The sequence below is a fragment of the Homarus americanus genome, unplaced genomic scaffold, assembly GCF_018991925.1.
Source record: "Homarus americanus isolate GMGI-L3 unplaced genomic scaffold, GMGI_Hamer_2.0 scaffold31037, whole genome shotgun sequence".
Classification (NCBI taxonomy): domain Eukaryota; kingdom Metazoa; phylum Arthropoda; class Malacostraca; order Decapoda; family Nephropidae; genus Homarus; species Homarus americanus.
This window is the reverse complement of record NW_024722227.1, coordinates 5,026,674-5,049,714: the sequence shown is the minus strand read 5'-3', so window position 1 is coordinate 5,049,714 and position 23,041 is coordinate 5,026,674. Positions and strand designations below refer to the sequence as shown.

The following is a 23,041-nucleotide window of genomic DNA, read 5'->3' as shown; positions in this document are numbered from 1 at the left end:
ACTGTTCTTATATATTTTAATTAATGTTTCTGAATTTGTTTTTATTGAATCAATGTACGTGTGTGCAAAATTAACAATACAATTTATTAATAATACGTGGAATATTAGAGGAGACGAGACGGCTGCCGGCATTGTTTATGTTAAAGCTTACGAAACCAGTGACTGATTGGTTCTACATATAAAACTGAAGAAAATAAGACCCTGAGTTTAGCTGTAGTAAAATTAATGTAAAAAATGAATATGGTTGCTTGAAGTACCTGTAATGTTATTTAATGTTAATAAATGGAACAATATAAGTAGCTAACCATTAATGGTAAAAAAAAAAGTGAGACTGCTCGTATGTAAGTGCGCACATGTGAAAATATATCGTCATTACTCTACATAAGAATATGAAAGCAACACTTATTTACTGCTCATATATATTGAAGGGTTAAATGTTGTACTCTGTATAGACAAGCAGAGAGAGAGAGAGAGAGCAGCCGAACTGCCGGATGTAAACAAACGTTAATTTCCCGCGGCTTTTTTTTTTTAAGGGGATTAGCCCACCCGGGCATAGGTCACTGACCCACATTGGGGCCTGAGGGGCAAAAATTTAATACTCCTGTAATAATAATAATAATAATAATTCAGATAAGTAAAAAAAAAAAAAATGCCTATCTACCTATTGGACAAACTAAAATCGTTCCGGACCACGGGAGTTTCCTGACCACAGAATGCCGGACTAGAGAGGTACAACCTGTATTTGCTTTCTGAAGGCAGCGGCACAACTTGAATTAATGTACAGTAAATTACTGCAAAAGTAGATTCTTGCTTAATTGAACTGGAGTTAGCTAGGTATAACTTCAACCATGATCTAATGGTTGCTTAGGAACACCAGAAAGAACCCTGGAGCACAGACTGAGGAGTACTTATGACTAGTTGAAGGAAGCACAGTGAAAGGTTCCTAGCTAGGGTACGAGTTGGTTCTCATGTTAAAGGAGGACCTCTTGCATCCCTTTCCTTGCTGGTTTACAAACTTGCCAGTCACAAGTAGAATGACCAGTAGACCAAAAATAAAGGACTGAAGTATGATATCCCATTTTATGGCCAAGAGGAAGCTAAGAATGAACTTTAATCCGCTCTCCTTGGTGGGATTCCATAGGACTAAAATTTAGGATGAAGTTTCATGACTGAAAGGTTTGAATCAGTGGGAGTGTCCTGAGGTTTGCCCTAGTGTACCTTCTGGCTTGCTAGCTTGTAAATCAGATTGAAGTTGAAGCTCTTCTTATCTACCCAAAGTTCAACTGTGCAAGGAATTGTTTCTGCAGCAATTTACACTGATCTTGCAGGACAATTTGCCAGTCTTTAGATTATAGATGGCCCTCCTTAGACAAAGTACACTCTGCCATTTAGGTGTTTTAGGTGTTCTTTTGAGGGAATCTCACAGGTAAATTTTCAACTCTTCTTGGCCATAAAATGTGATTTCACATTTCAATCCTTGATATAATGGCAGTACTACAGTACAGTACTTTTAAGAACTTGTATCCATATTAATACAATTACATCACTGATATAGTGTACTGGGTAACTCCTATATGCACTTTGTTTTCCAGGCAGGAGTTATTTTTGCACTTTTGTTTCTGATGATTAACCCTTTTATGTAAAAATAAGTCGGGGCACATTGAAAATAGATAGACGATAGCATGGCTTTGTCTAATAAACTGTCAGCCCATATGCACCAGTAGAAAGATTATCACAAAGGAAAATTGGTAAGTGTTACAATGGCACTTGCAGAACTGAGACATACAAGGTGCTGCTTTGTTCAGTTGCATGATACAGTATTTTCAAGATTTTAATAAACAATATTACTTGCCTTATGAGAGGAAAGTAGAAAAGGAGGAAAAAGTAACACTAGGGGCAACAGAGAAAGTGTCTTAACTAAGTTATAAGGAACAATTATTCCTTAAGTATATTTGTACTGTGACATTTGTCTCACATGGAAACATGTTAAATGTTATTAGGAACATACTTCTGAAATATGCTGATTTTGCATGTGTTATTTGCTGGAACTACGGTGTTAAAGTTTGAGTCCTTCATTATATTGCATTGAATGTTCAAAGCCTAACCATCTCCCACAGTTAGTATATCTTAGAGGAGTACAGTACCATACTTAGTGAATTAGTAACAGTGGTGTGGGGCTTAGTGTTGATTGTGTTTTCACTGTTGTTAAGCTTCTTACCACCTCCTTTTATTATCATTTTTAACTTCGGTTAACGAGCAATCCCTCAATTAACGAGTTTCTTACAAGCCGACTTCCACATGTTTTAGCTTGCATTTGGCGGTCCACCATCTGTAGTATTAGTCCGCCAATACAGTAATCGGTTCTAGGCTTAAATTCCTTACCCTTTTAGTAAATATCAAGAAGTTTATACTATTCAATCATTTTAAAAGTTTAATATTAAATTTTTTAGTCATTTTAACAATTTTTGAACATAATTGAAGGTAGGGTCACTAGTTTGTGGCACGCCATCCAGCCTGCCAACACAGCATACAGGCGTCAGTCTTTGTGTCTTTTCAGTGGAGGTAACATCTTGCTTGAGACTCTCTTCAACTAAACGCTTTTTTCTGTGTTTGCAAGCAAATTATTGGTCATTTTGAAATTTATTTTACATATTGACAATATATAATGCAGTGCAGTGTTGATTTAAAGAAAATAATCTTGAATTACACCAAGAGAACTAAAATTTTATGGGTGAAATGGCACCATGGGGTGACTTCTCTTCCACCCCAATGCCTTCTCTTCTCCCTTCTCCTCCACCCCCATTCTAATTCCCATTATCATCATCATCATCATCATCATCCAGGAGCCTTCTACATACACACCTGAAAGTAAGTGTACTTTTCTACCTTTTTTGTTGAATTTAGGCAATTTTTGGTGAGCTGGAACCAATTACCCAAAAAGCCATTGAAACAATGGTTTCGGTTAACGAATTTTTCGGTTAACGAGCAACCTTCTAGAACGGATTGTGCTCGTTAACCGAGGGACCACTGTATTACTGTATTATTATTTGTTATTACTGTAATTATTATTATTTATTATTATTATTATTATTATTATTATTATTATTATTATTATTATTATTATTATTATTATTATTATTATTATTATTATTATTATTATTATTATTATTATTATTATTATTATTATTTTTATTATTATTTTAGTACAGTAGAACTCGAGCAATCTGTAAATGAGAAATCAGAAGTCTCAGAAATTTGGTATTTTTTATATATAGGTATAACAATGAATGAAATGATTGAAACATAATTCAACTCTCATAGTGGGATCACAGGAAGATATGACTGTCTAAAAAACTATAAGTAAGAGAAGTCCAGGTGTTCATGAACATAATTATGGTGACCAGTAAGTTCACAGAATAATGTATAGAACATCACCAAGTAGAGTTGTTTGGGAATTTAATACAGTACAGTAGTTGGTTTTAGTCCAGACTGCAAACAACTCTTGGTGGTGCTTTCAACATTCGTGGTTCACAGTTTTTTATGGACATACTTTTCAGGTCACTGTAGAATGAAAGACTCGAGAGCTAGAAATCTCTATCTATGTAGTTATTGTAATGTATTTTCCAATAATTTTATAAATACTGTAATACCCATGAAAGCTCCACATTTAGTGTATGATTCTATAATAATATCTTGTGCTGAAGTGACTTGGTAATGCTAGTAATGTATAGGTGATAATAGCCGTAATTAGGCACATGTAATGATGAGAAACCTCCTCCAACTTCCACATAGAAAGTATATATAATTGGTTTAATGGAAGATTTGGGTCTCATTCCAGGTTAGGGATTTCTAATTCAATCTTGAACATCTTAAAACTGAGTAAGTTGAAGAGACTTTATAAAGGTCTGTCAAAACTAAGGGCTGAAAAAGATCTTTAAGGACTATTGAAGAGAGAAATCTTAATGGACAGTCCATTGCCATTCTTTTGGAAACTAACACCCCCCTCCCCAAAAAAAAAAAAAAAAAAATAAATAAATAAATAAATAAATAAATAAATAAATAAATAAATACCCCCCAATAAATAAATCGAGTAAAATCGCCAATACAGTATACTGTAAAACCCATGTGAAACTGCCTCTATTGAGAGTTTCATATTTTCTATCTTATCAAAACTGAGAGCTTCTCAAAAAGTACAAACCAAGTACTGTATATATAGCAAAGAAAAATTCCTTGGTAAATCTAAAATCTACAACCACAAAAACAAACATCAAATTAACCACCCTCTCTTACTTGTAGCTTGAGAAGAATTCACGGAAAACTTCCAAGTAAAAAACTCAAAAAAGATAATTAATAGATTTACAAGTATTCATCACCTATCCAATCTATCTGTAACAGTATGCTTGATTTAATGTGTTGAGGTATGTTTCATCCATTACAGTTTTTAAAGCCTCCATTAAGTTTAAATTTCTAAATGAGGAATATTTTTTTCTTATAAATAGTGAAGGAAATATTCTCCAAAATAGTTTTCTGTGTATGTAGGCGAGTTTTGCTTCCTACACATGGACACAACTTATAAGAAAGTCAGCACCAGGGGATTGTGTTTCAACTTGCTCCCTTATAACACAAGTTGCTCTATACTTCCCTATGAAACCATAAGCTCTACACCACCTGTTTCCTCAGAAGGATTACCTTTGAATGGATGAACATCAACCAAAGAAGAGAGAGAGACATAATAAAATCTTAACTGGAGAAATTCCCACTCCTGCTGATTTATGGAAGCACCAGACATCATCCTCTCATGTGACCCAGTGCCTTCTGCTACTGTGATCCATGTTCAATTCCTGTTAGGGTTGGGTGTGAGAAGGGCTTTGTCCAGTGTAACCTTACACAGATTTTCTTTAAGTTTTCTGGTTACTTTTTGTACTATACTGGACCTATGGAGGATGGCCCTCACTAGACCTCCCTATGTATACTAGTTAGTCTAGTCATCACTGGTAGAGCTATTTACTATAGGTATACTGTATTGCAGATATGAATCAAAGTGCAAGCTTGCTAATGGTCCCACCAGTCTAAGAAGGAAAATCCCCCCTCCTCTCCTAAAATCTTGATGAACCTTGCAGATCCCTGCACTTATGGTAGCTATGGTCTCTTATGTAGAGGCCTTATCCCCTGGAATCTGTCCCTTTCTGAGAATTCTCACAAATAGGTGAAAGGTTTGAGAAGTTTGACAGCTCTGAGATCAATGTGAAGATCCATCAGCTTCCTAAGAAACCCTAGTGTCCAAGCCCTCTTTCAAAAGAGCTATGTCCTTGGAGAAGAGACAGCTTTCTTACATAACTCGCTGTTCTTGTCGGACATGATCACAGAGTATGGATTAGAAAATGTGCAGTTTTGTACGCATAAAGTAAATAATATGGCTATCCTTTCCCTTCCTTTCAGCCTCATATTGGATCAAAAGGACACTGCTAATGCTCACCCTTTATCATGAAAGTTCAGTTTATTCAGGATGATTAATCCAGTATCAGAATTTTTAAGCTCACAAGCTGACTCATAAACAAAGAGGGAATAACTGAAAAAAAGAACATCCTCAAAAGTCACTAGTATCAGTCATTCATGAAATCAGCTGATACCTTAACACACCAGTTGGATCCAAGTTTGGTAATTTTTAAACATTAAACACTTCTTCTTGTGTGAAAAGTAGTAGTTAAATGAACTATATACTGTACAATCTTTGGGAACCGTGTTACCTTACCAAAACACCTCTAGTCCAATAATTAAGAGACAAAGCTTTTACATGCTTGCAGCTGAAGTGAACTGAGAGCAACTGGTTACTGAAAGAGTTCCTGTCTGGCAAACTAGTATTGTTGACCTAAATAAAAGAATGAGGTGCACACTAGCTCGTTTTACATCATGTGCTCATTAAGACCTCCTGCCATTTGTTGTCCTTTTCTTTGTCAGTGCAGTTCTTGTTTAGAGAAGGGATATTAATCATTAACATTATTCTCAACCACTAGTGTCAAGTCTAATTTTTTTATAAAAGACAAATGAAAGTTTAAATACTGATAACTGAATGGGCGAAATTGAAGAAGAAAAGCTAAAAGTTTAAGATTTGAATACAATTAATTCATCACTAGAAACGATTATAGTACAGCATGTAAAAATTACATGTGCTCTTTCTAATTACCCTAGTAATGTCTTTATAAAAATAAGAAATGCTTAATTCAGGATCAGCTGTACCAAAACCTTGGTTCAGAGTTGCAGAGTGAAAGCCTTTAAAAATTTGGCAAGTAATTAGAGGTTACAAATATTTCAGGCTGACTAACTTATTTACCCAGATAGACAAGTGTTAACAGAAGTAGATTCTCTTCCCTTATACCTGTAAGAGTAGTAGCATTAGTCACTGAAAATATGATGAAAAACTGGAAACTAATAACAATGTTCTACTAGAATCAAAATACTGTGGAAAAAATTATGTATGAAAGGAAAATTTTCTATTGCAGTTATAATCACACATTATGTGTTTATGATTTATAAATGGATCTTAGGAGGGAAAGGAGAGCAGGGGATTTAAAATAACCACTATAAGAATGATGTCCGGTGAGGTGGACATATGGGGAGTGGAATGTTATAACAATTCATAGTGGCATTGTACTGTTACTTTGGGAGGGAAGAAGTAGATAGTGTAACAGATGGGATGTATCTATGATATTGTTGTCAGTGGAGTTTCATGGGATATGAACAGTAACAATACAATATAATAGGGTTGCAGAGTATGCATATCCATAGTATGTAGTATGTGACCCTGCTTATAGGTGTGTGGGAAGTGAATGTATGTGTTGAGGCAGTGAGCTGTAGTAACTGCATTCCCAACTTGCCACCCAGGTGCCAGGTGGCCAGCTTCACTATCCCTCCCCTGTGTGATATCATGGCATACACAACACAGCAGCCACACATGTCTCTTGAGTCAGGAATAGAACAAAAATAATAGTGATATCTCTTTTAGCCGGAACAATTGGTGCAGAGCACTCTCGGGAATGAGAGATTTCCTGGTAACGAGATGACTCTCTTGAACGCCGAACAATATCCCCCATCCTCGGAATTTTCGAGGAAACCGGAAAAATTTTCTTGAAATTTTCAGAACATGCGCTTGATGTTCATTTCTCAAACCCAGAAAAAAAAATCCCTGGAATTTTCCGGAATTTTCTGGGTATCGGGAAAATTTTCTAATAATTTTCCGGAAAATGTGCCCCTCAGAAAATCATTCCCAAAGCCAGGATTTTCTGGAAAATTCCAGCTTTGGGATTTTTCGGGAAAATTTCAAATCCGGCTATCGGAGAGAGTTCCTGGTTTCAGGGATTCCAGCTAACAAAGATATTACTCCAATAATAAAAAAACTGCATTGCCATTTGGCAATCGTTTCACTACACACCGGAGACCGTGGACAGCTGAGATCCCCCTTGCTGCTCCCCCTCCCCACTCTGTGTGCTAACTCAGGCACACAAAGAAATGTTTATTCCCTTTAAGCTTTTGACCTTAAGATATAGTAATTATTTATCTTTTTTCTTTTTTCACTTTCTGTATGAAAGATTGTTTTTCCATGTAACATAGTAAAAAAATAAATAAAAATAAAAATGAAGAAAATTACTGTATGTATATCTACCTGCAATTAAAAATAAGAAAATAACCATAACTCTGGCGTCCATCTCTCTCTTACCCTGATTCCGTGAACATCTCGTAGGCGTTCGCGCATGTAAAGTTTTCCTTACTGGTGATTTTTACCACATCATGGCCCCTAAGAGGAAACTTAGTGGCAATGCTCATGGTGGTGAGAGTGAGAATGTGCGTACTGTACTTTGAGAACTTTTGAAGCCTAAGTCAAGATATTGGATTTACTAAGCAGTGGCGAATTGAACTGTGAAGTTGCGCAGGGGTCAGGTGTATATATGCAAGAAGGACCTATGTATCTGCAAATTTGCATGTGCATGGGGATCCCAGGAATGTAATTTTTGCTTACTCTGAGACCCAACTGTATTTGGGAGAGTTGTGTGCGTGTGTAAGAAGAGTGAATGAAGACGTGTCTAATAAACCACTAAACTTGATGATCAGAGAGAGTAGATATTAAACATTCAATGTTTCACCATGCTGGATGAATGGAAATATAGAATTTAGTTTTTTTTTATTGCCTTTCCCTTTAAACTAGGCTCAGATGAGGCTCAATGCATACATCCACCCCATCTTTTTGGGAATGTAAAATGACTGATAAATGGTAGAGTTGTACTGTACATCTGATATGTATTTTATGCAGAATGATTCAGAATTGTTTATAATGTCTGTGATAATAAATTTTGTATGTTTGATAATTTAATGATCTGTCATCGTATGTAATAGCTGCTATAACTTTTTTTCATTTGTTAGTTAATGATTATAATAATTTATAACATCACTGATTAGTATATGATTTTTTTATATACAATATAATTAAGTGTTCTGCTTGTAAGTAATGTATAATATGTTAAAAAGAAAGGGAAACTGTCATTAACTCTGGTCTTGGATGATGAAATCCTACAGTACATTATAAAGTCAGTTGTATATAAATGAAACTCAACCATTGCAACTCTTATTTTTTATGTATGAGCGTATTGTGTTCTGTCTTTGTCTTGGTTTGGTTAATGGTCGGTAATACAGTAATCATCTATTGTCCATCCTGCAATAACTAACACCAATAACATCCTCTATGCATAGCCCATCGCCTCAGGCCGTGCCAGTACCAATGGTGGTGATCTGAGCCTCTCGGCATCACCTGTTCCCCCTTTCTCCTCACCTCACATCCCCACACCCCTCCCTACCAACGTTCATGAAGGCTCAACAGAGGATTTGGTGGAATCACGGGCATTTGGTTTGGGTCTCACTAACGAAAAAATCAGTCGGGTCAAGGTATGTGAACGAGCAGGGGACATTATGCATGGTGGGTGCCCTGCTGCTTCCAAGTTTATATTATACTGAAGAAAATATTTTGCATGTCAGTAAAACAGATAGTTTTTGCATGTCTTTTTAAAAAATTGCATATCTATTTATTGCCTTTCATTGAAGACATGTACTGGTACTTTCTTAAAGTTAGTACTGAAGAACTACAGTAATATTGTGCCAACAAAAGTTGTTAAACTGATTTGCTTTTGAAGGTGTGTTTCTCTAGATAACCTCAATTTAATGTCACTTTTGCATGTTTTAGAAAGTGTATATCCCTTTGTTATACAGTATAAAGTTTCATCGAGCAAGGTTTTGATCTTAACTTTGAAATTTTAGTATTTAACACTAGATATACAGGTACAGGTTGTACCTCACTAGTCCGGCAACCTCGGGACCTGACCGGTGCCGGACCATGGAAATTTCCGGACCATGGAAATTCACCCTTTTCCTGGATAGATAGTGATTTGTTCTTACGCTTGGAAGCACTAGCACCACTTTCTCTGCTTCATGGTCTCTTTGAAGACACATTGAAGGGTTAAGTGTCGTACAGTAGCTTCTCAAATTTCGCGAGTTTTTAATTCAACGTTTTTTATTGGAACAGCCAAAAAAAAAAAAAATTTTAAATTTTGACGGCGGAAATTCGAATTTCGACGGGTTTGAACGGCTCACCAACGTTCAGACGTGCACAAACGTGTAAACAGCGTCATTTCTCTTATGTACAAAGGATTCATTATTGTTTATTACTGAATGTCTGTTTGATTGAATTAAAGTTTGTGTGCAAAATGAGCAATACAGTTAATTAATAATACGTAGAATATTAAAACACACGAGGAGACGAGACAGCATTGTTTTCGTTGTTTACAAAACCAGTGACTGACTGGTTCTACATATAAAACTGAAGAAAATAAGACCTTGGTTGTAGCTGTAGTAAAATTAATATGGTTGTTTTAAGTAATGTTATTTAATGTTAATAAATGGAACAACAGGAGTAGCTAACGATAATGGTAAAGAAAAAGAGAGAGATCGCGTATGTAAGTGCGCACATGTGAAAACATATCGTCATTACTCTACATAAGAATATGAAAGCAACACTTATTTACTGCTCATATATACTGAAGGGTTAAATGTTGTACTCTGTATAGACATGCAGAGAGAGAGAGAGAGAGAGCAGCCGAACTGCCGGATGTAAACAAACCTTAATTTCCCGCGGCTTTGTTGTTTTTTTTTTACGGGGAATAGCCCACCCGAGCATAGGTCACTGACCCACATTGAGGCCTGAGGAGCAAAAATTTAATAGTCCTGTAATAATAATAATAAATCAGATAAGTAAAAAAAAAAAGAAAAAAAAGCTGAATATCTATCTATTGGACAAACTAAAATCGTTCCGGACCACGGGAGTTTCTGGACCACAGAATGCCGGACTAGAGAGGTACAACCTGTACTAGCATCAAGTATATTTAGGGTAATCGGCAGATATATCTGGGGTTGTCATCTTTGTTATTGTCCTTGTCTATATAATTTTTGCTGAGATTGCAAAGGAAACATGCTTGTCATGTAATGTTTGAGAATAAAGATGCAGAGATGTTGCTGTGCAGTGTTTAGTACAGTATTAATTTGCTTGATGCCTGATGAAAAGAAATTTGTTTTTTCCTTAATATTTTGGTAGGATTGGCATTATAGTATTTTCTTTTATATATTCTTCGTGGTTCTTACAGGCCATGAAATATCTGGAAAGTCATGGAATTTCAAAGATATACAGTCCAGTATTTGCAAACTTGAAAGTATGAAATTTCATGAAAATACCCTAAATATCATGGAAAGTAGATTACTTAGTAGAAAATTAATTGAGCCATATAGTCTTTGTACAGCTGGAAAATTAATGATGTGTAGAAGTGATTAGTGTGCATGCTGTACAGGTGAGAAGAACTATGTTCACTTCTCAGACAATGTGGAATTATGGGCAATTTCCTCTCTGCCATTTGCATCTTTCAACCTATCAGTGTAGTTAGTGAGCCTTTCAGTCTTCACCTGGGCAGTTCCTTGTCAACTGTGGGTGCTTGTTGCATTGGCATGAAGAGATACTGGTAGGTCAATTGGCCTTAGGGTTGGTCACCCACAACCTAAAGAGGCAAAGCTTTATTACATATTGTTGAAATAATTTACTGATTGTTTGGAATTTAAAATGTGCTGTAATTTATACATTATACTGTACATTATGTGTGAAGTAACTGTTGTGAGTGTTATTCCTTGTGAGCTTCTTGTATAGTACTAAGGCTGCAGGGATTATAATACTATATACAGTATAAGGTACAAAATATTAGTCATTTCTAACCTTAGCTTTCACTAATTCCTGCCTTTAACTTGTCTACCCTTGACACTTTTTAATTGATGGTATGGGCAGATGTAGTAAGTTGGGAATGTGTCTTCCTCTTTTCTTAAACCGTTGCTGCAATTGTTGGGGTAAACACAGTACAGTACAGTGTACTCAATATACTCTTGGTGGTTAGTTTCCAAAAACTTGGCAGAAGGTATTCCCAGGTTCAAAAATGTCTAAAAATGAAGCTTGAATTTTGATGTCTAGCTGGTACAGTGATGTGAATACAGGGTATTAACATTACACAGATGTTACCAAACACCTACAGGGAACTTATATTTTATTAGTATCACAAGGTGTAAAGCTCTTAAAAGTTACATCTACATGATACTAGGTGAAAGTCTCAATTACTCTGCATAGAGTATATGATTTAAGAGATTTTGCTCCCTTATTAGCAACTAAATAACACTTTATTGGATGAGGTGCACCTAATACTCAGCCAGAATCAATATGAAGAGATTTATAAATGAGGGGCTTTCTTTCTTAACCAATTTGCTCTTTGGTGCATTCAGAACATTTGCATGACACATTTCATCCCCTCCTCCCATTTCCAATGTGGTTTTGGGGCGGATCTAGGAGTATCAGGGGGGGGGGGGAACATGGTGAGCACAGCAAGCCCACCCAGCTGGGGGTTTTCAACAAAAATGCCTGAGTACAATATTGCATTAAAGAAAAAGTATTGGAATTTTCTTATGAAAAGGGGGGGGGGGGGGTTCAGACCCCCTGGACCCCCTCTGTGGATCCACCCCAGGGTTCACAGATTACCCATTGGCCTTAAATTGAGGAATAAATTATGAAATCCTTTATTATGGTTGAGGGGATGAAACAAGTGACTGAATCCTCCTTTCCTTCCTTCCTACCAAGAGAGAGATTCTAAATTAGCAGGAGTTTGACATTGTTTAGGTTTGACTTTCCATCAGTAAAAAACTAGGTTTTGAAATATGAACCCACAAGAGTTGATTATATCTGACCTGAAACCTCATTGGCCTTTGAAACAACTGCTGAACCTGGATTTGACTGGATAAGAAGCTTGCTAATCATCTAGCTTTCAGCAAAGCATTGTCTGTATGAATGGTGTCACCCTGTTGCCAGGTATTACTTGATTCCTAAGCAGTGGCAGGATCTGCCTTGAGGCACTTAGTAGGTAGTGAACTTTCTAACGCATCACTCATTTTTGTAGCATTGGTCGTAAAATATGGTAATTTTACCTTGATCCCCCTTTTTTGCCAATTTTATTTAAGTCACTGTCTGAAACTTATCTCTACAACTGCACAACCAGTTCTCATGTGCATTTTATTGTAGTGAACAACTGTACAGTACACAACAAAAATAATTTGAAGATTAAATAAGAATATCCGAAATGCCTTTTTTCGTTTACTTAGGAAGGCCGCAAAGTTGTGCTCTGGTATTGGCTTAATTTTTGGTCTACTGTCAACTTTAGGAAAAATTTCTTTTGCTTTCCCACAGTAAAAAAAAATCAGGCAACTTTATTTCTTAGAATACACTGTTTCATTTCCATAAAGGTTAAGCTAACCAGAAGAATACATAAACAAGGATTTCTATGTTTTTTGGGGGTCACCAACATTGCACTATTTATAATTATTTAAATTGTCAGTATTAAATCAGTAATAAAAATGTGTTTCAAATACAGTAGCCAACACATGTGTGGAAAATGGCTGTTAAACAGTGATGATTACAGTATCATGAATGATGTTTAGTAAATGGTTCTCTTGATTATCATTGTAAATTTAGGAGCACTTTTATGTCAATGTTTAGAAATGTTTTTTAATCACAAATAGTTGCAAGTTTTGTGGTACCTGTACACAGTAAATACAGTACAGTTACCGTATGGAAATTAGTCATAATCATAATTTCTCTCAGCAGACTGAAGAAACCCTAAAAGACAGTCCTAAAAAGATGACATTAAAAGACAGAATGAAGTTCTTTGAAGAAGAAATGAAAAAGGACAAGGCTGGGCCTCCCAAAGGTAAGCTTAGAAATGTGTTTGTACTAATGTATTTATTTATATATTATGTGTAGATATTATGTGTTTCTTTTGTGCTATGAATTATAAAGTATTATTAATGTTGTATTATAGTTTGGTAGTAATATATGTGTTATTTATTATTTATTTTTTTTGTGCATGACCAGATATGACTTGCAAATAATGTTAATAGTAATTTAGATTCATCTGTTATGTTTCATTTATCATATATCAGTCATGAAACAGTTGATGCATCTCACCAAGATGTTCCTTTATCATAAACATTATACTGTACTGTACTGTAGTGCAGTGCTAATCAAGACTCCTGTACATTCAGAACATCAACAGACCAGGGTAGGGATTCTGATTAAATTAATACAATAACATAGCAGAGCAAACATTTTGTAAGCTCAGTGGTGTGGCTGTTGTGCCTCAGAGAAGCATGTGGTGTGTGTCAGGATCAATGTAAGTGCCTAATTTAGTGGTGCACAGGTATTAAGCAGAATTTTCTTCAAAAAGTCATTAACAGTACAGTACTTGCTCTATTACACCACAGTACAGTACTTGCTCTATTACACCACAGTACAGAACTTTCTCTATTACACCACAGTACAGTACTTAAAATCACCAATTACTTTGTTATTATACAGGAGGTCCATATTATCCAAGCCTAATAGAGACTGGAAGATTGTCACTTAAATCGGAAAATTTCTAACCAAAAGAAATACAGGTAATGACAATAGGGTTTGGTTGGGGCTGTAAGACACGAAATGTTACTCAAAATGAAAAGAAAAAAGTGAGGTATTGTTTGTATATGGAAGTCCGCATGGTATATGGACTGATATATATATATATATATATATATATATATATATATATATATATATATATATATATATATATATATATATATATATATATATATATATATATATATATATATATATATATACACTGTCTGCACACCCATGATATGAATTATAACATATCAGCATACACCTAGGCCCCGACTTACGACGGGGTTAGGGACCCAAATCCAGGTCGTAAGTCCGACATGGTCGTAAGTCCGACATAGATAAAAAAAAATCTACAATAAATATACAGTAAAAGTATATAATAATGATGATGATGGATACAGTACAGTGAAAGTAATAAATAATAAGGAATGGATACAGTGTGACTGAGCACTTAACCTTTAATGTAGTCAGCTGAATGCACATGGGGCTCCCATAATTTTCTAATTATACATGGAGACTACATTAACTGGAAACGTTTCGGTATAGAAAATGCGTGTCATTTAAAAAAAAAATTTTTTTATCTATATCCGAGGCGGTCGTAAGTCCGACGGTCGTAAGTCCACGTAGTCGTAAGTTGGGGTCTAGGTGTATATATATTATATATATATATATATATATATATATATATATATATATATATATATATATATATATATATATATATATATATATATATATATATATATATATGTGTGTGTGCTGATAACCACAAGGAAAGAAGAAAACACGAAGTTCCCAAGCGCTTTCGTGTAATTCACATCTTCAGCAGTGAGTACAGACTAAAGAGAAGTACAAAACAAGGTGTATATATACAGAGGAGGGTGAGACCAGGTCCACAATGGTCAGGTATTAGGTAATGACCCTACTAATCTTTAAATAGCACCCCAACGGTCGGTAGTCAGGTCAGAGGGTAAGGTGACCCAACCTTCTCACCTGGTTACAAATCTTCTTAATTACAAAATTGTCCAGTTTGTACATGCCATTACTCAAATTCATGTTGAATGCTTTGGTATGTAATGGCATGTGTATCCAGTTCATATGGCCTTAAAATATCCCTCAAATTTAAAAAAATTCCCCAAAGTGGCCTCTCCCCCCCCTCCCCCCAGACCCCTCCAGCTGTATGGGCTCACTACGCTGACCATTGACCTCCCACCCCCCAAATATTTTCTAGATCTGCCACTGGGTTCTAACTAGGTAGCTGGACTCTAATTAGACTTCCAGTCTTCAAAAGGAATACTTGCTCGTAATTTCCCTCTTTGTAGGCATTGGCTGTGAAAGGGAAGGATCGGTGATCATAAAACCAGCTCCTAGCTATTTTGGGTGCAAGGTGTGATGTGTCATGCCCCAACAAGTAACTAGCACATTTGAGAGAGCAGCTTGGCTATACAACGAGCTAGAAAATTTTAGAATCTATCCTCTTTTTTTTTTTTTTGCAATGCAATTTTGTTATGAATGTGAAAAAGTAATTATGATTTATGTGATTTAAGTGTGAGCTTGTATATATACTTAGGGAACAATAACAATCATCATTGCCCATGACAACAGTACCCCACTCACCGTCATCTTGCTGCTTTGTGAATTTATTTTCATAGTTGTTGCATGAATGTATATTGTTGATTCTGCATGACTTTGTTACAGAAAACAGGAAGTTCTCTTTCCTGAGCCAGGATGAAGTCGCCAAGATGAAGGAAGATGAAGGTTGGTGTTCTGAATCAATGTATGAAAGCCTAGGTATATTGAGGGGGTTGGCTTTACCAGTTCTTTGATAGCTGATAATGGATTGCTTTGTACTGTTGCATTCACTGAGTAGAGTTTGTGGTATTTTTGTTTATACTTACTCAGTTGCAAGAGTCAAAAGTGGCTGGATGAAGTTTAGGAAGTTACTGCCTATATTGATGGCAAGAGAACCTTCCCTCTGAGTGAAAGGAAGAATATATGCAACTGGTGTGAGGAGTGTGATGTTGTATGGCAGTGACATCAGTAGACATGAGTGAGACTGAAATAAGAATAGTGAGGTGGATGTGCAATGTGACACTGAAAGACAAGAGGCCCTGTTCAGAGTTAAGAGGGCAACTGGGTGTTGAGAGTATTGGTGAAGTCCTGCGTAGAGGCAATCTGAGATGGTTTGGACTTTTCGAGAGAATGGATGAGACCAATTGGGCCAAGAGGTGCATGAGCCTAAAGGTGGAGGGGAGGAAAGCCAAGGGTAGGCCTAGAATGACATGGGGAAAGGCTGTAAGAATTGACATTTAAGTTAGGAGCCTGACAAGAGAGACTGCAAGAAACCATACAGTATGGAGAGCTGTCGTTAGGTAACAGTGCCTAACTCACACAAGCATGGAAAATGGCTATAAAGCAATGATGACACTGATGGCATTACTATATGAGAGAGAAGATAGGATTCTGGGTGCAAAAGAAACAATCATATTAGATGCAACAGAAATAATGTGCTTGAAGATAATACAGTGGAGTCTCAATAAATTACAAATTCACTATTTTAAATTTGTGGGTACCTCTATTATTACCCCTTTTTTAAATTTTGCTGTCAGTTATTCTTAATTCGCTGCCGAGCGCTGACTGCCGCCACAGTGTTTGTTTGCATAGTAGTGATATCCCCGTTAGCCGGAACAATTGGTGCAGAGCACTTCCGGGGATGAGAGATTTCCGGCTAACCAGACGACTTTCTCAAACCTGGAAAAATTCCTAATCCCTGGAATCTTTTCCGGTTACTGGGAAAAGTTTTTGAGTGTCTAAGCTAGACATCTTGCACACACAAACACTAGCCCACTTCCCCAGAATGTTTCTGGGCGCTGGGGATGTTTTCCTTGAGTCTAAACTACCAGAGTCTGTAAATGCAGTTCTAATTAAGTCAGAAACTCATTTCTTTACTATGTATAATAGTCCAGAATTGGTTATCTAAAAGTTTGGTTAAATAGATATATTTGAAAATAAAAAATCTATATGATACGGGCATGAATGAGGCTTTGTGTTACAGCAAAGACTGGTATTTTCCACTCCCATGGAGCTGTGGGGGATTAGTGGGTCTCGTGTACCTGACCTGACCTGACCTGACTCAATGTTGGGTAGAGGTAGGGTGGGGGATTAGTTGTATCATATTACTGACCTTCTGATAGAATGGCAGGTCACCCTTTCTTGGCTGGGGGATTAGTGGGTCTTATGACCTGAAGATGTCTTGAATAAACAGAAAGCCTAAAGTATTTTTAGAGAGATTGTGATTAGTATGAGAGATAAGTATAAGTATAAATGAGCAAAGTTGTATCCCTTCAACATTACATTACATAACATTTTAAAATGTGGAGTGAGAAAGCAGAAAGGTGTGGGTGATTAGAGAGATGGAGTGGAAATGAGTGTTGCAAGGCGCTCCTCAACAGCTGATATTTAACTCGCTACCACGCAGTCACACAATAAGACCCTGACTCCTCATGTTTTCTGTCTTAATTTCCTTGTTAGGGGTGTGTGAGTGGTGTTGGAGTGCATGTGGGTGTGTGTGTGGGGAGAGTGTGATGTTGGGTTGTGTGTGTGTCGGGAGGGGGTGTGTGTGTGTGTGGGTTGTTGTTGGAGGGGGTGTGTGTGGGGGTGGTTATTTGAGGGTAATAATAATAATAATAATTAACTGTTTATTGAAAGAGCATGGCAACCGGAAGGCTGAAAATATACAGTTACATAATTTGGGAATGGGTGTGTGTGTGTTGAGCTGAGAGTGTGGGAGTCGAACCTTTTTGGGGGGTGAGGGGCGCATCGTGTGATCACTTCCCATCCCTCCTCATTCAAGCGTGGCTAATTGTGATAGGGAGATGAATTTGATATCGTAAGGATTCGTAATAAATTCTCTCCGAGACATCTCCATATTGGTGTGTTGGCGTAACTCTCACAGATTATAAGAAGGAAAGGAGCTGTTCATGAAATGTATAGCCACTTTTTTGTACAATATTTGTTACTGTATTTTCTTATATATTATGTATGATGTTTAGTGTTTATTAAGGCAATTTTGGAACATTTTATAGGTATATCTTGGCCTCTGGAACAGAACTCTTTATTTCCATTTAAATCAGTTGAACAATATTTCACAATTTTATAATTCACGATGTCTTCTGGTACCTAACCCACAAATTATTGAGACTCTACCATATCTATAGTAATTTGGTTGAAAAGAATAATAAATACAGACATTGAATGTGTGGATGTGAAAGAATTGTTTAACTGAGAGCTGACAATTATTTACTGTGGTTGCTTGGACATTATGAGTGCAAGGAAATGACAGATTGGTAGATATAGTGTATAGTATTTCAGAGTTAGATGACTGGGGGGGAAAGGGGAAGATCAAGAAAGAGATGGAAAGATAGTACAGAAAGTACCAGAAGTGAAAGGTATTGACATCCAGCGTACAGTTGAGGATGTGAATGAAAGGAAAATAGGGTGTCAAATATTTTATGGGGATACCACAGTCGTTAAAGAGAACAAATTGTGAGTAAAGGAGAATCTGTTTTTAATACTGTTTTGGTCCATCCTGTAGCATACAGTAGAGGTAAAAACCCTGTAAGAGTAAACAAAAATGATGTACTATTGGAAACAGACAGTTTGATAAGGGATGGTTAAACTTTATTTCTCTTTTCACAAGTAGACAGCATAAATCGTTAGGGAAGGAGAAAAAATAAATAAATTTAAGATCTTGATTTTGCAGCACCCATGACAAATGGTATTGGACATATTGCTCATTTTCAAATTCTGATGAACAAGACCAATCTTTGTACACAAAACTCCCAGTTACCTCTGCCATGATTCCTTAAATACCTTCATATTACTTTATTCAGTGAGCCCTTTTAGTATTCAGAGGCTGTGCTGTAAGGGCAGCAGGTATGCAAGTCTGCAGCAAATGGATCCATGAGAACTTTGATTTGGGTCTCAGGCCATGAGCAGTAAAAATTAAATACTGTACCTGTACTGTACATATAAGTGATTGCCCTGATAGATATTGTACTGTACTATACCTTGAAATATTATAGCCAAATTATACTACACTACAACTCTTTGTTCAATAGGATGTTTTCCTTTAATATGTGTAGTATTTCTATCTTTCTCTTTTTATATAATGGCATATAAAAGTATGAATGAATATTTGAATAATAAGCTGATATATTTCTTATGTTTAGATGTATTTTTAAGTATGTACTATACTAATTGCTCTGTGAGAACATACTGTGGGTCGTTTGGTTTGCAGATGAATTGTACTCGATAATTTTTTTTATTTTACTCTGTTTGAGGAAAGACATCATCAAAAAGGGTGCTTTTGTGTACTCTTGAACTATTCTTGAGAGAAAGGATTGAGTAATATATCCCATTTGAAAATATTACAATTGGCTTAGTAAGAGGTAGGGAGAGAAGATTTAAGAAAGGTTTCAGTTGTGTGTACAGCATGCCCTTCAAATTTGCAGATTTTTAATTTGTAGACCTCGATTATTTGCAGATGACACCCTGGATGTATCCAAGAATGTGTGCGGGTAGTTTTAAAGTTGCTGGCATTTTTGCAGCCAGGACAAGGAGCCATTCGTTCTAGAGACAGTGATTTCCTTTACCTGTACTGTATTGTATATACAGATACCTGTATGTGTGTAGACACATACACACACAAAACACATACAAATAAATAATAATGGGAAAATCCTCTCACAAATAATCAGAAGTCAATGTATTTTTCTTTTTTTTTTCTTTTTTAGTTTATTGGGCACCCCCTACAATGCCTACATCCTGTGTAAGGTGAAGCGCTTAAACAGCGCCCATCTGGGAAGCATGCTAAGTTCATGCTTGCCTTTATGTCTCATGAGTTAAGGGCGTAGAAGCCTGAAGGGTCATAGATTTTTTGTCAAGGGCGTAGAAGCCTGAAGAGTTATAGGTTTTTGTCAGTAAGTTATTGGAAGCTCCAACAACTTTCCCTGAATGCGAATTCGCAACTTTTCGATTTACAACAGGTACCTACTTTACTGCAAGGTGAACAGGGACCAAGGGGGGGCTAGGAAGTGTGTCCAAACAACTTTCCACCAGCCCGGGAATCGAACTCGTGACATCTCGCTTGCGAGGCAAGAGCGGTACCGCTCTACCACCAGTACCCCAAAGCAAATGTATTAAAAATGTTGAGTCTACCCTCAAGTCCTCTCTGACTTTGTTATTGATAAAGCACGGAGTGGACTTGAGGGTAGACTGTCATTTTTAATATTCATTTGTATCTGATTATTTGTGAGAGGATTTTCCATTATTATTTATTTGTATGTGTTTTGTGTGTGTGTGTGTGTGTGTGTGTGTGTCTACACACACACACACACATACATATATACAATAATACAATACAGGTAAAAGAAATAATTATCTTTAGGGCAAACACACAGGGAATATACATTTCTTTGTACACACGTAAAATGTATCCCCGCCCCCTCCCCTAGTCAGCAAATTTTATTCGCGGATTTGGCGATTCGCGGCCATTTTGAGAACCTAACCCCTGCGAATTTGAAGGGCATGCTATATTTCATAGTACTCCATGAGAATAATATTTAAGATCATTTAAGAAAAGCAAAAGATGTAGACATGATTGACAAAAACTGTAAAAGTTGCCTCTTAGAATTAACACAAAATGCCTGCCATGTGTTTGATCATTAAAAGTTAAGTAGGGAAGAGCTGACATAAGGTATGTATTATATTTTGCAATAAAGACTAAGAACAAGCAGAGAAGGAAAAATGTGATTCTTTGTTGGTAAGACAGAGGAGTATTATGGTCCTATGGCTGTGTAATGTCTTCATGATTTTCATGAGAAGAAATATGTTGGCTGGCAGTATAGGTTGGAGAATAGAATTAGAAAAGTATGAGGGGGAGTTTAGGATATGGATGTATAGTAGTTGTTGCATGAGAGTTTTAACAGGTCACAGATGTCATATGTGTTTAAGCCAGTCATTTTTGGGTGAGTATATAACCAGATCACTGTTGTCACATAATTGTCCTGAGTTGCCACAATTGTTGTGAGGTCAGGTTGCTGTTTGTGTGACTAGACAAATCATTGTTGTTTATAATTGTTTGAAGGTCATGCTTTGTGTGATTGGACTGGTGTCTGGCTTCTGATGCCAGCATGAGCATTATGCTTCCATGGTTACTTTGGCATTTGGTTTTACATAATTACTAGCCTGAATTAATTTCATTTTTGTTTAAATATAGTGATTTATTATTCTTTTTGCTTTTGTATCATTAGATTAAAAACAAAATTTATTGAAATGGCAGGGTGGATTTTTAATAATTTTGCCTCTTTTTTTTTTTAATAACACTATTTTGATAAATTAGATCGACGAGTAGCAAACATGACACCAGAACAACTGGCCAACCTCTCCCGTTTAGAAGATGTGGAGGAAATGGCAGATGATTTGGCACAGCAGTTTGGTGTGAACAGTGACTTTGACCACCGCAAATATAATGACCATGACATTATGGAGGGATTGGTGGACAACAGTGATAAAGAAAACACAATAAGGTAAATGAGTTTTTGTAACTTAAATGATAATTACTTATGGTCACTTACTTTGGCTGATAATAAATAGAGGAAAAAATTTATGCACAAAACTATGAACTATATTTTATAATTATAGTTATAAGTAAATCCTAAACCTGCTCCTTACCTGTACTTTTAATCTTAAAAAGGAAATAAAAAACACATGAGAACTTTGCCCACCTTACCATTTGAATTTAAACCCCTTGTATTTAGCCTTGTCATTACACATTTAACCTCAAACTATTTATGAAGTTATTCCATTAAATCTGTTATTTGGTAATAGTTGTTGAGTCTATGACATGACTTTCAATGACCTTTGAAATTGATTATAGGCTAGTGGGTGGAATAAGATGGTGAACGGTATATGGTAACTGAAAAAATTATATCTTCTGCACTTTTGACAATTTTGTAGCTACCATTCAATACTAGTAGCTGTAAGTGTTTCCGTAGTGACCTTGACATTTGTTCATTCTCGACCAACATTAAACTTTACCTGCATAAAATGCATAATGAATCACTCAGAGAAAAGTAAAGTACATGCACAGAAATCAGTGTAGCTAACACAACATTAGCATGCTATTTTACAACCTCATGAATATGAAAGAATAAAAGAGTTCACGGCTTTTTTTTTTTTCACGAAACATTTTTGCAGTTGACCTCTTTCTACCTTTAACTGGGGTGACATACTGTTGTACCATTTAGGTGGATAAACTTCCTGATCTTAGCCTTAATATAACATCCTGACCTCAACACACACACACTCTCTATCCAGACATCTGAAGATGTCTTGAATAAAGACGAAAGCTAAGGTGCTCCATTGTTTCCCTTTTCCCGTGTGATTTTATCAAGATGTATCTTCTCCACGTTTTCATTGTGGATTTACATGAAATATATATACTGTGTATATATATATATATATATATATATATATATATATATATATATATATATATATATATATATATATATATATATATATATATATATATATATATATATGCAAGTAAGGTACCCACAAGGAAAGAAGAAAACACGAAGTTCCCAAGCGCTTTCGTGTAATTCACATCTTCAGGGGTGAGTACAGACTAGAGAGAGAAATACAAATCAAGGTGTATATATACAGAGAAGGGTGAGACCAGGTCCACAATGGTCAGGTATTAGGTAATGACCCTACTAATCTTTAAATAGCACACAACGGTTGGTGGTCAGGTCAGATGGTCAGGTGACCCGGCCTTCTCACCTGGTCACAAATCTTCTTAATTACAAAATTGTCCAGCTTGTACATGCCGTTACTCAAATTCATGTTGAATGCTTCGGTGTGTTTAATAAGACTAGATTCGATGATGTTCCTACTATCAATTGAATTACATGG

At 36.2% G+C, this 23,041-nt stretch overlaps 1 protein-coding gene across 10 annotated transcripts in view; it reads left to right on the top strand.

Moving 5' to 3' along the window:
* The window catches only part of LOC121862328 (protein scribble homolog), a 118,325-nt gene that overhangs the window by 56,615 nt on the left and 38,669 nt on the right, over positions 1 to 23,041 (top strand). For 4 of the 10 annotated variants that reach the window (XM_042360516.1, XM_042360513.1, XM_042360511.1 and 1 more), the window contains 4 exons: positions 8,743 to 8,934; positions 13,223 to 13,328; positions 15,761 to 15,820; positions 21,465 to 21,651. In XM_042360516.1, coding sequence (XP_042216450.1) covers positions 8,743 to 8,934; positions 13,223 to 13,328; positions 15,761 to 15,820; positions 21,465 to 21,651 — 545 coding nt within the window. The remainder of the gene's footprint in view (positions 1 to 8,742; positions 8,935 to 13,222; positions 13,329 to 15,760; positions 15,821 to 21,464; positions 21,652 to 23,041) is intronic. The other 6 variants (XM_042360512.1, XM_042360518.1, XM_042360517.1 and 3 more) reach the window with 6 other exon arrangements.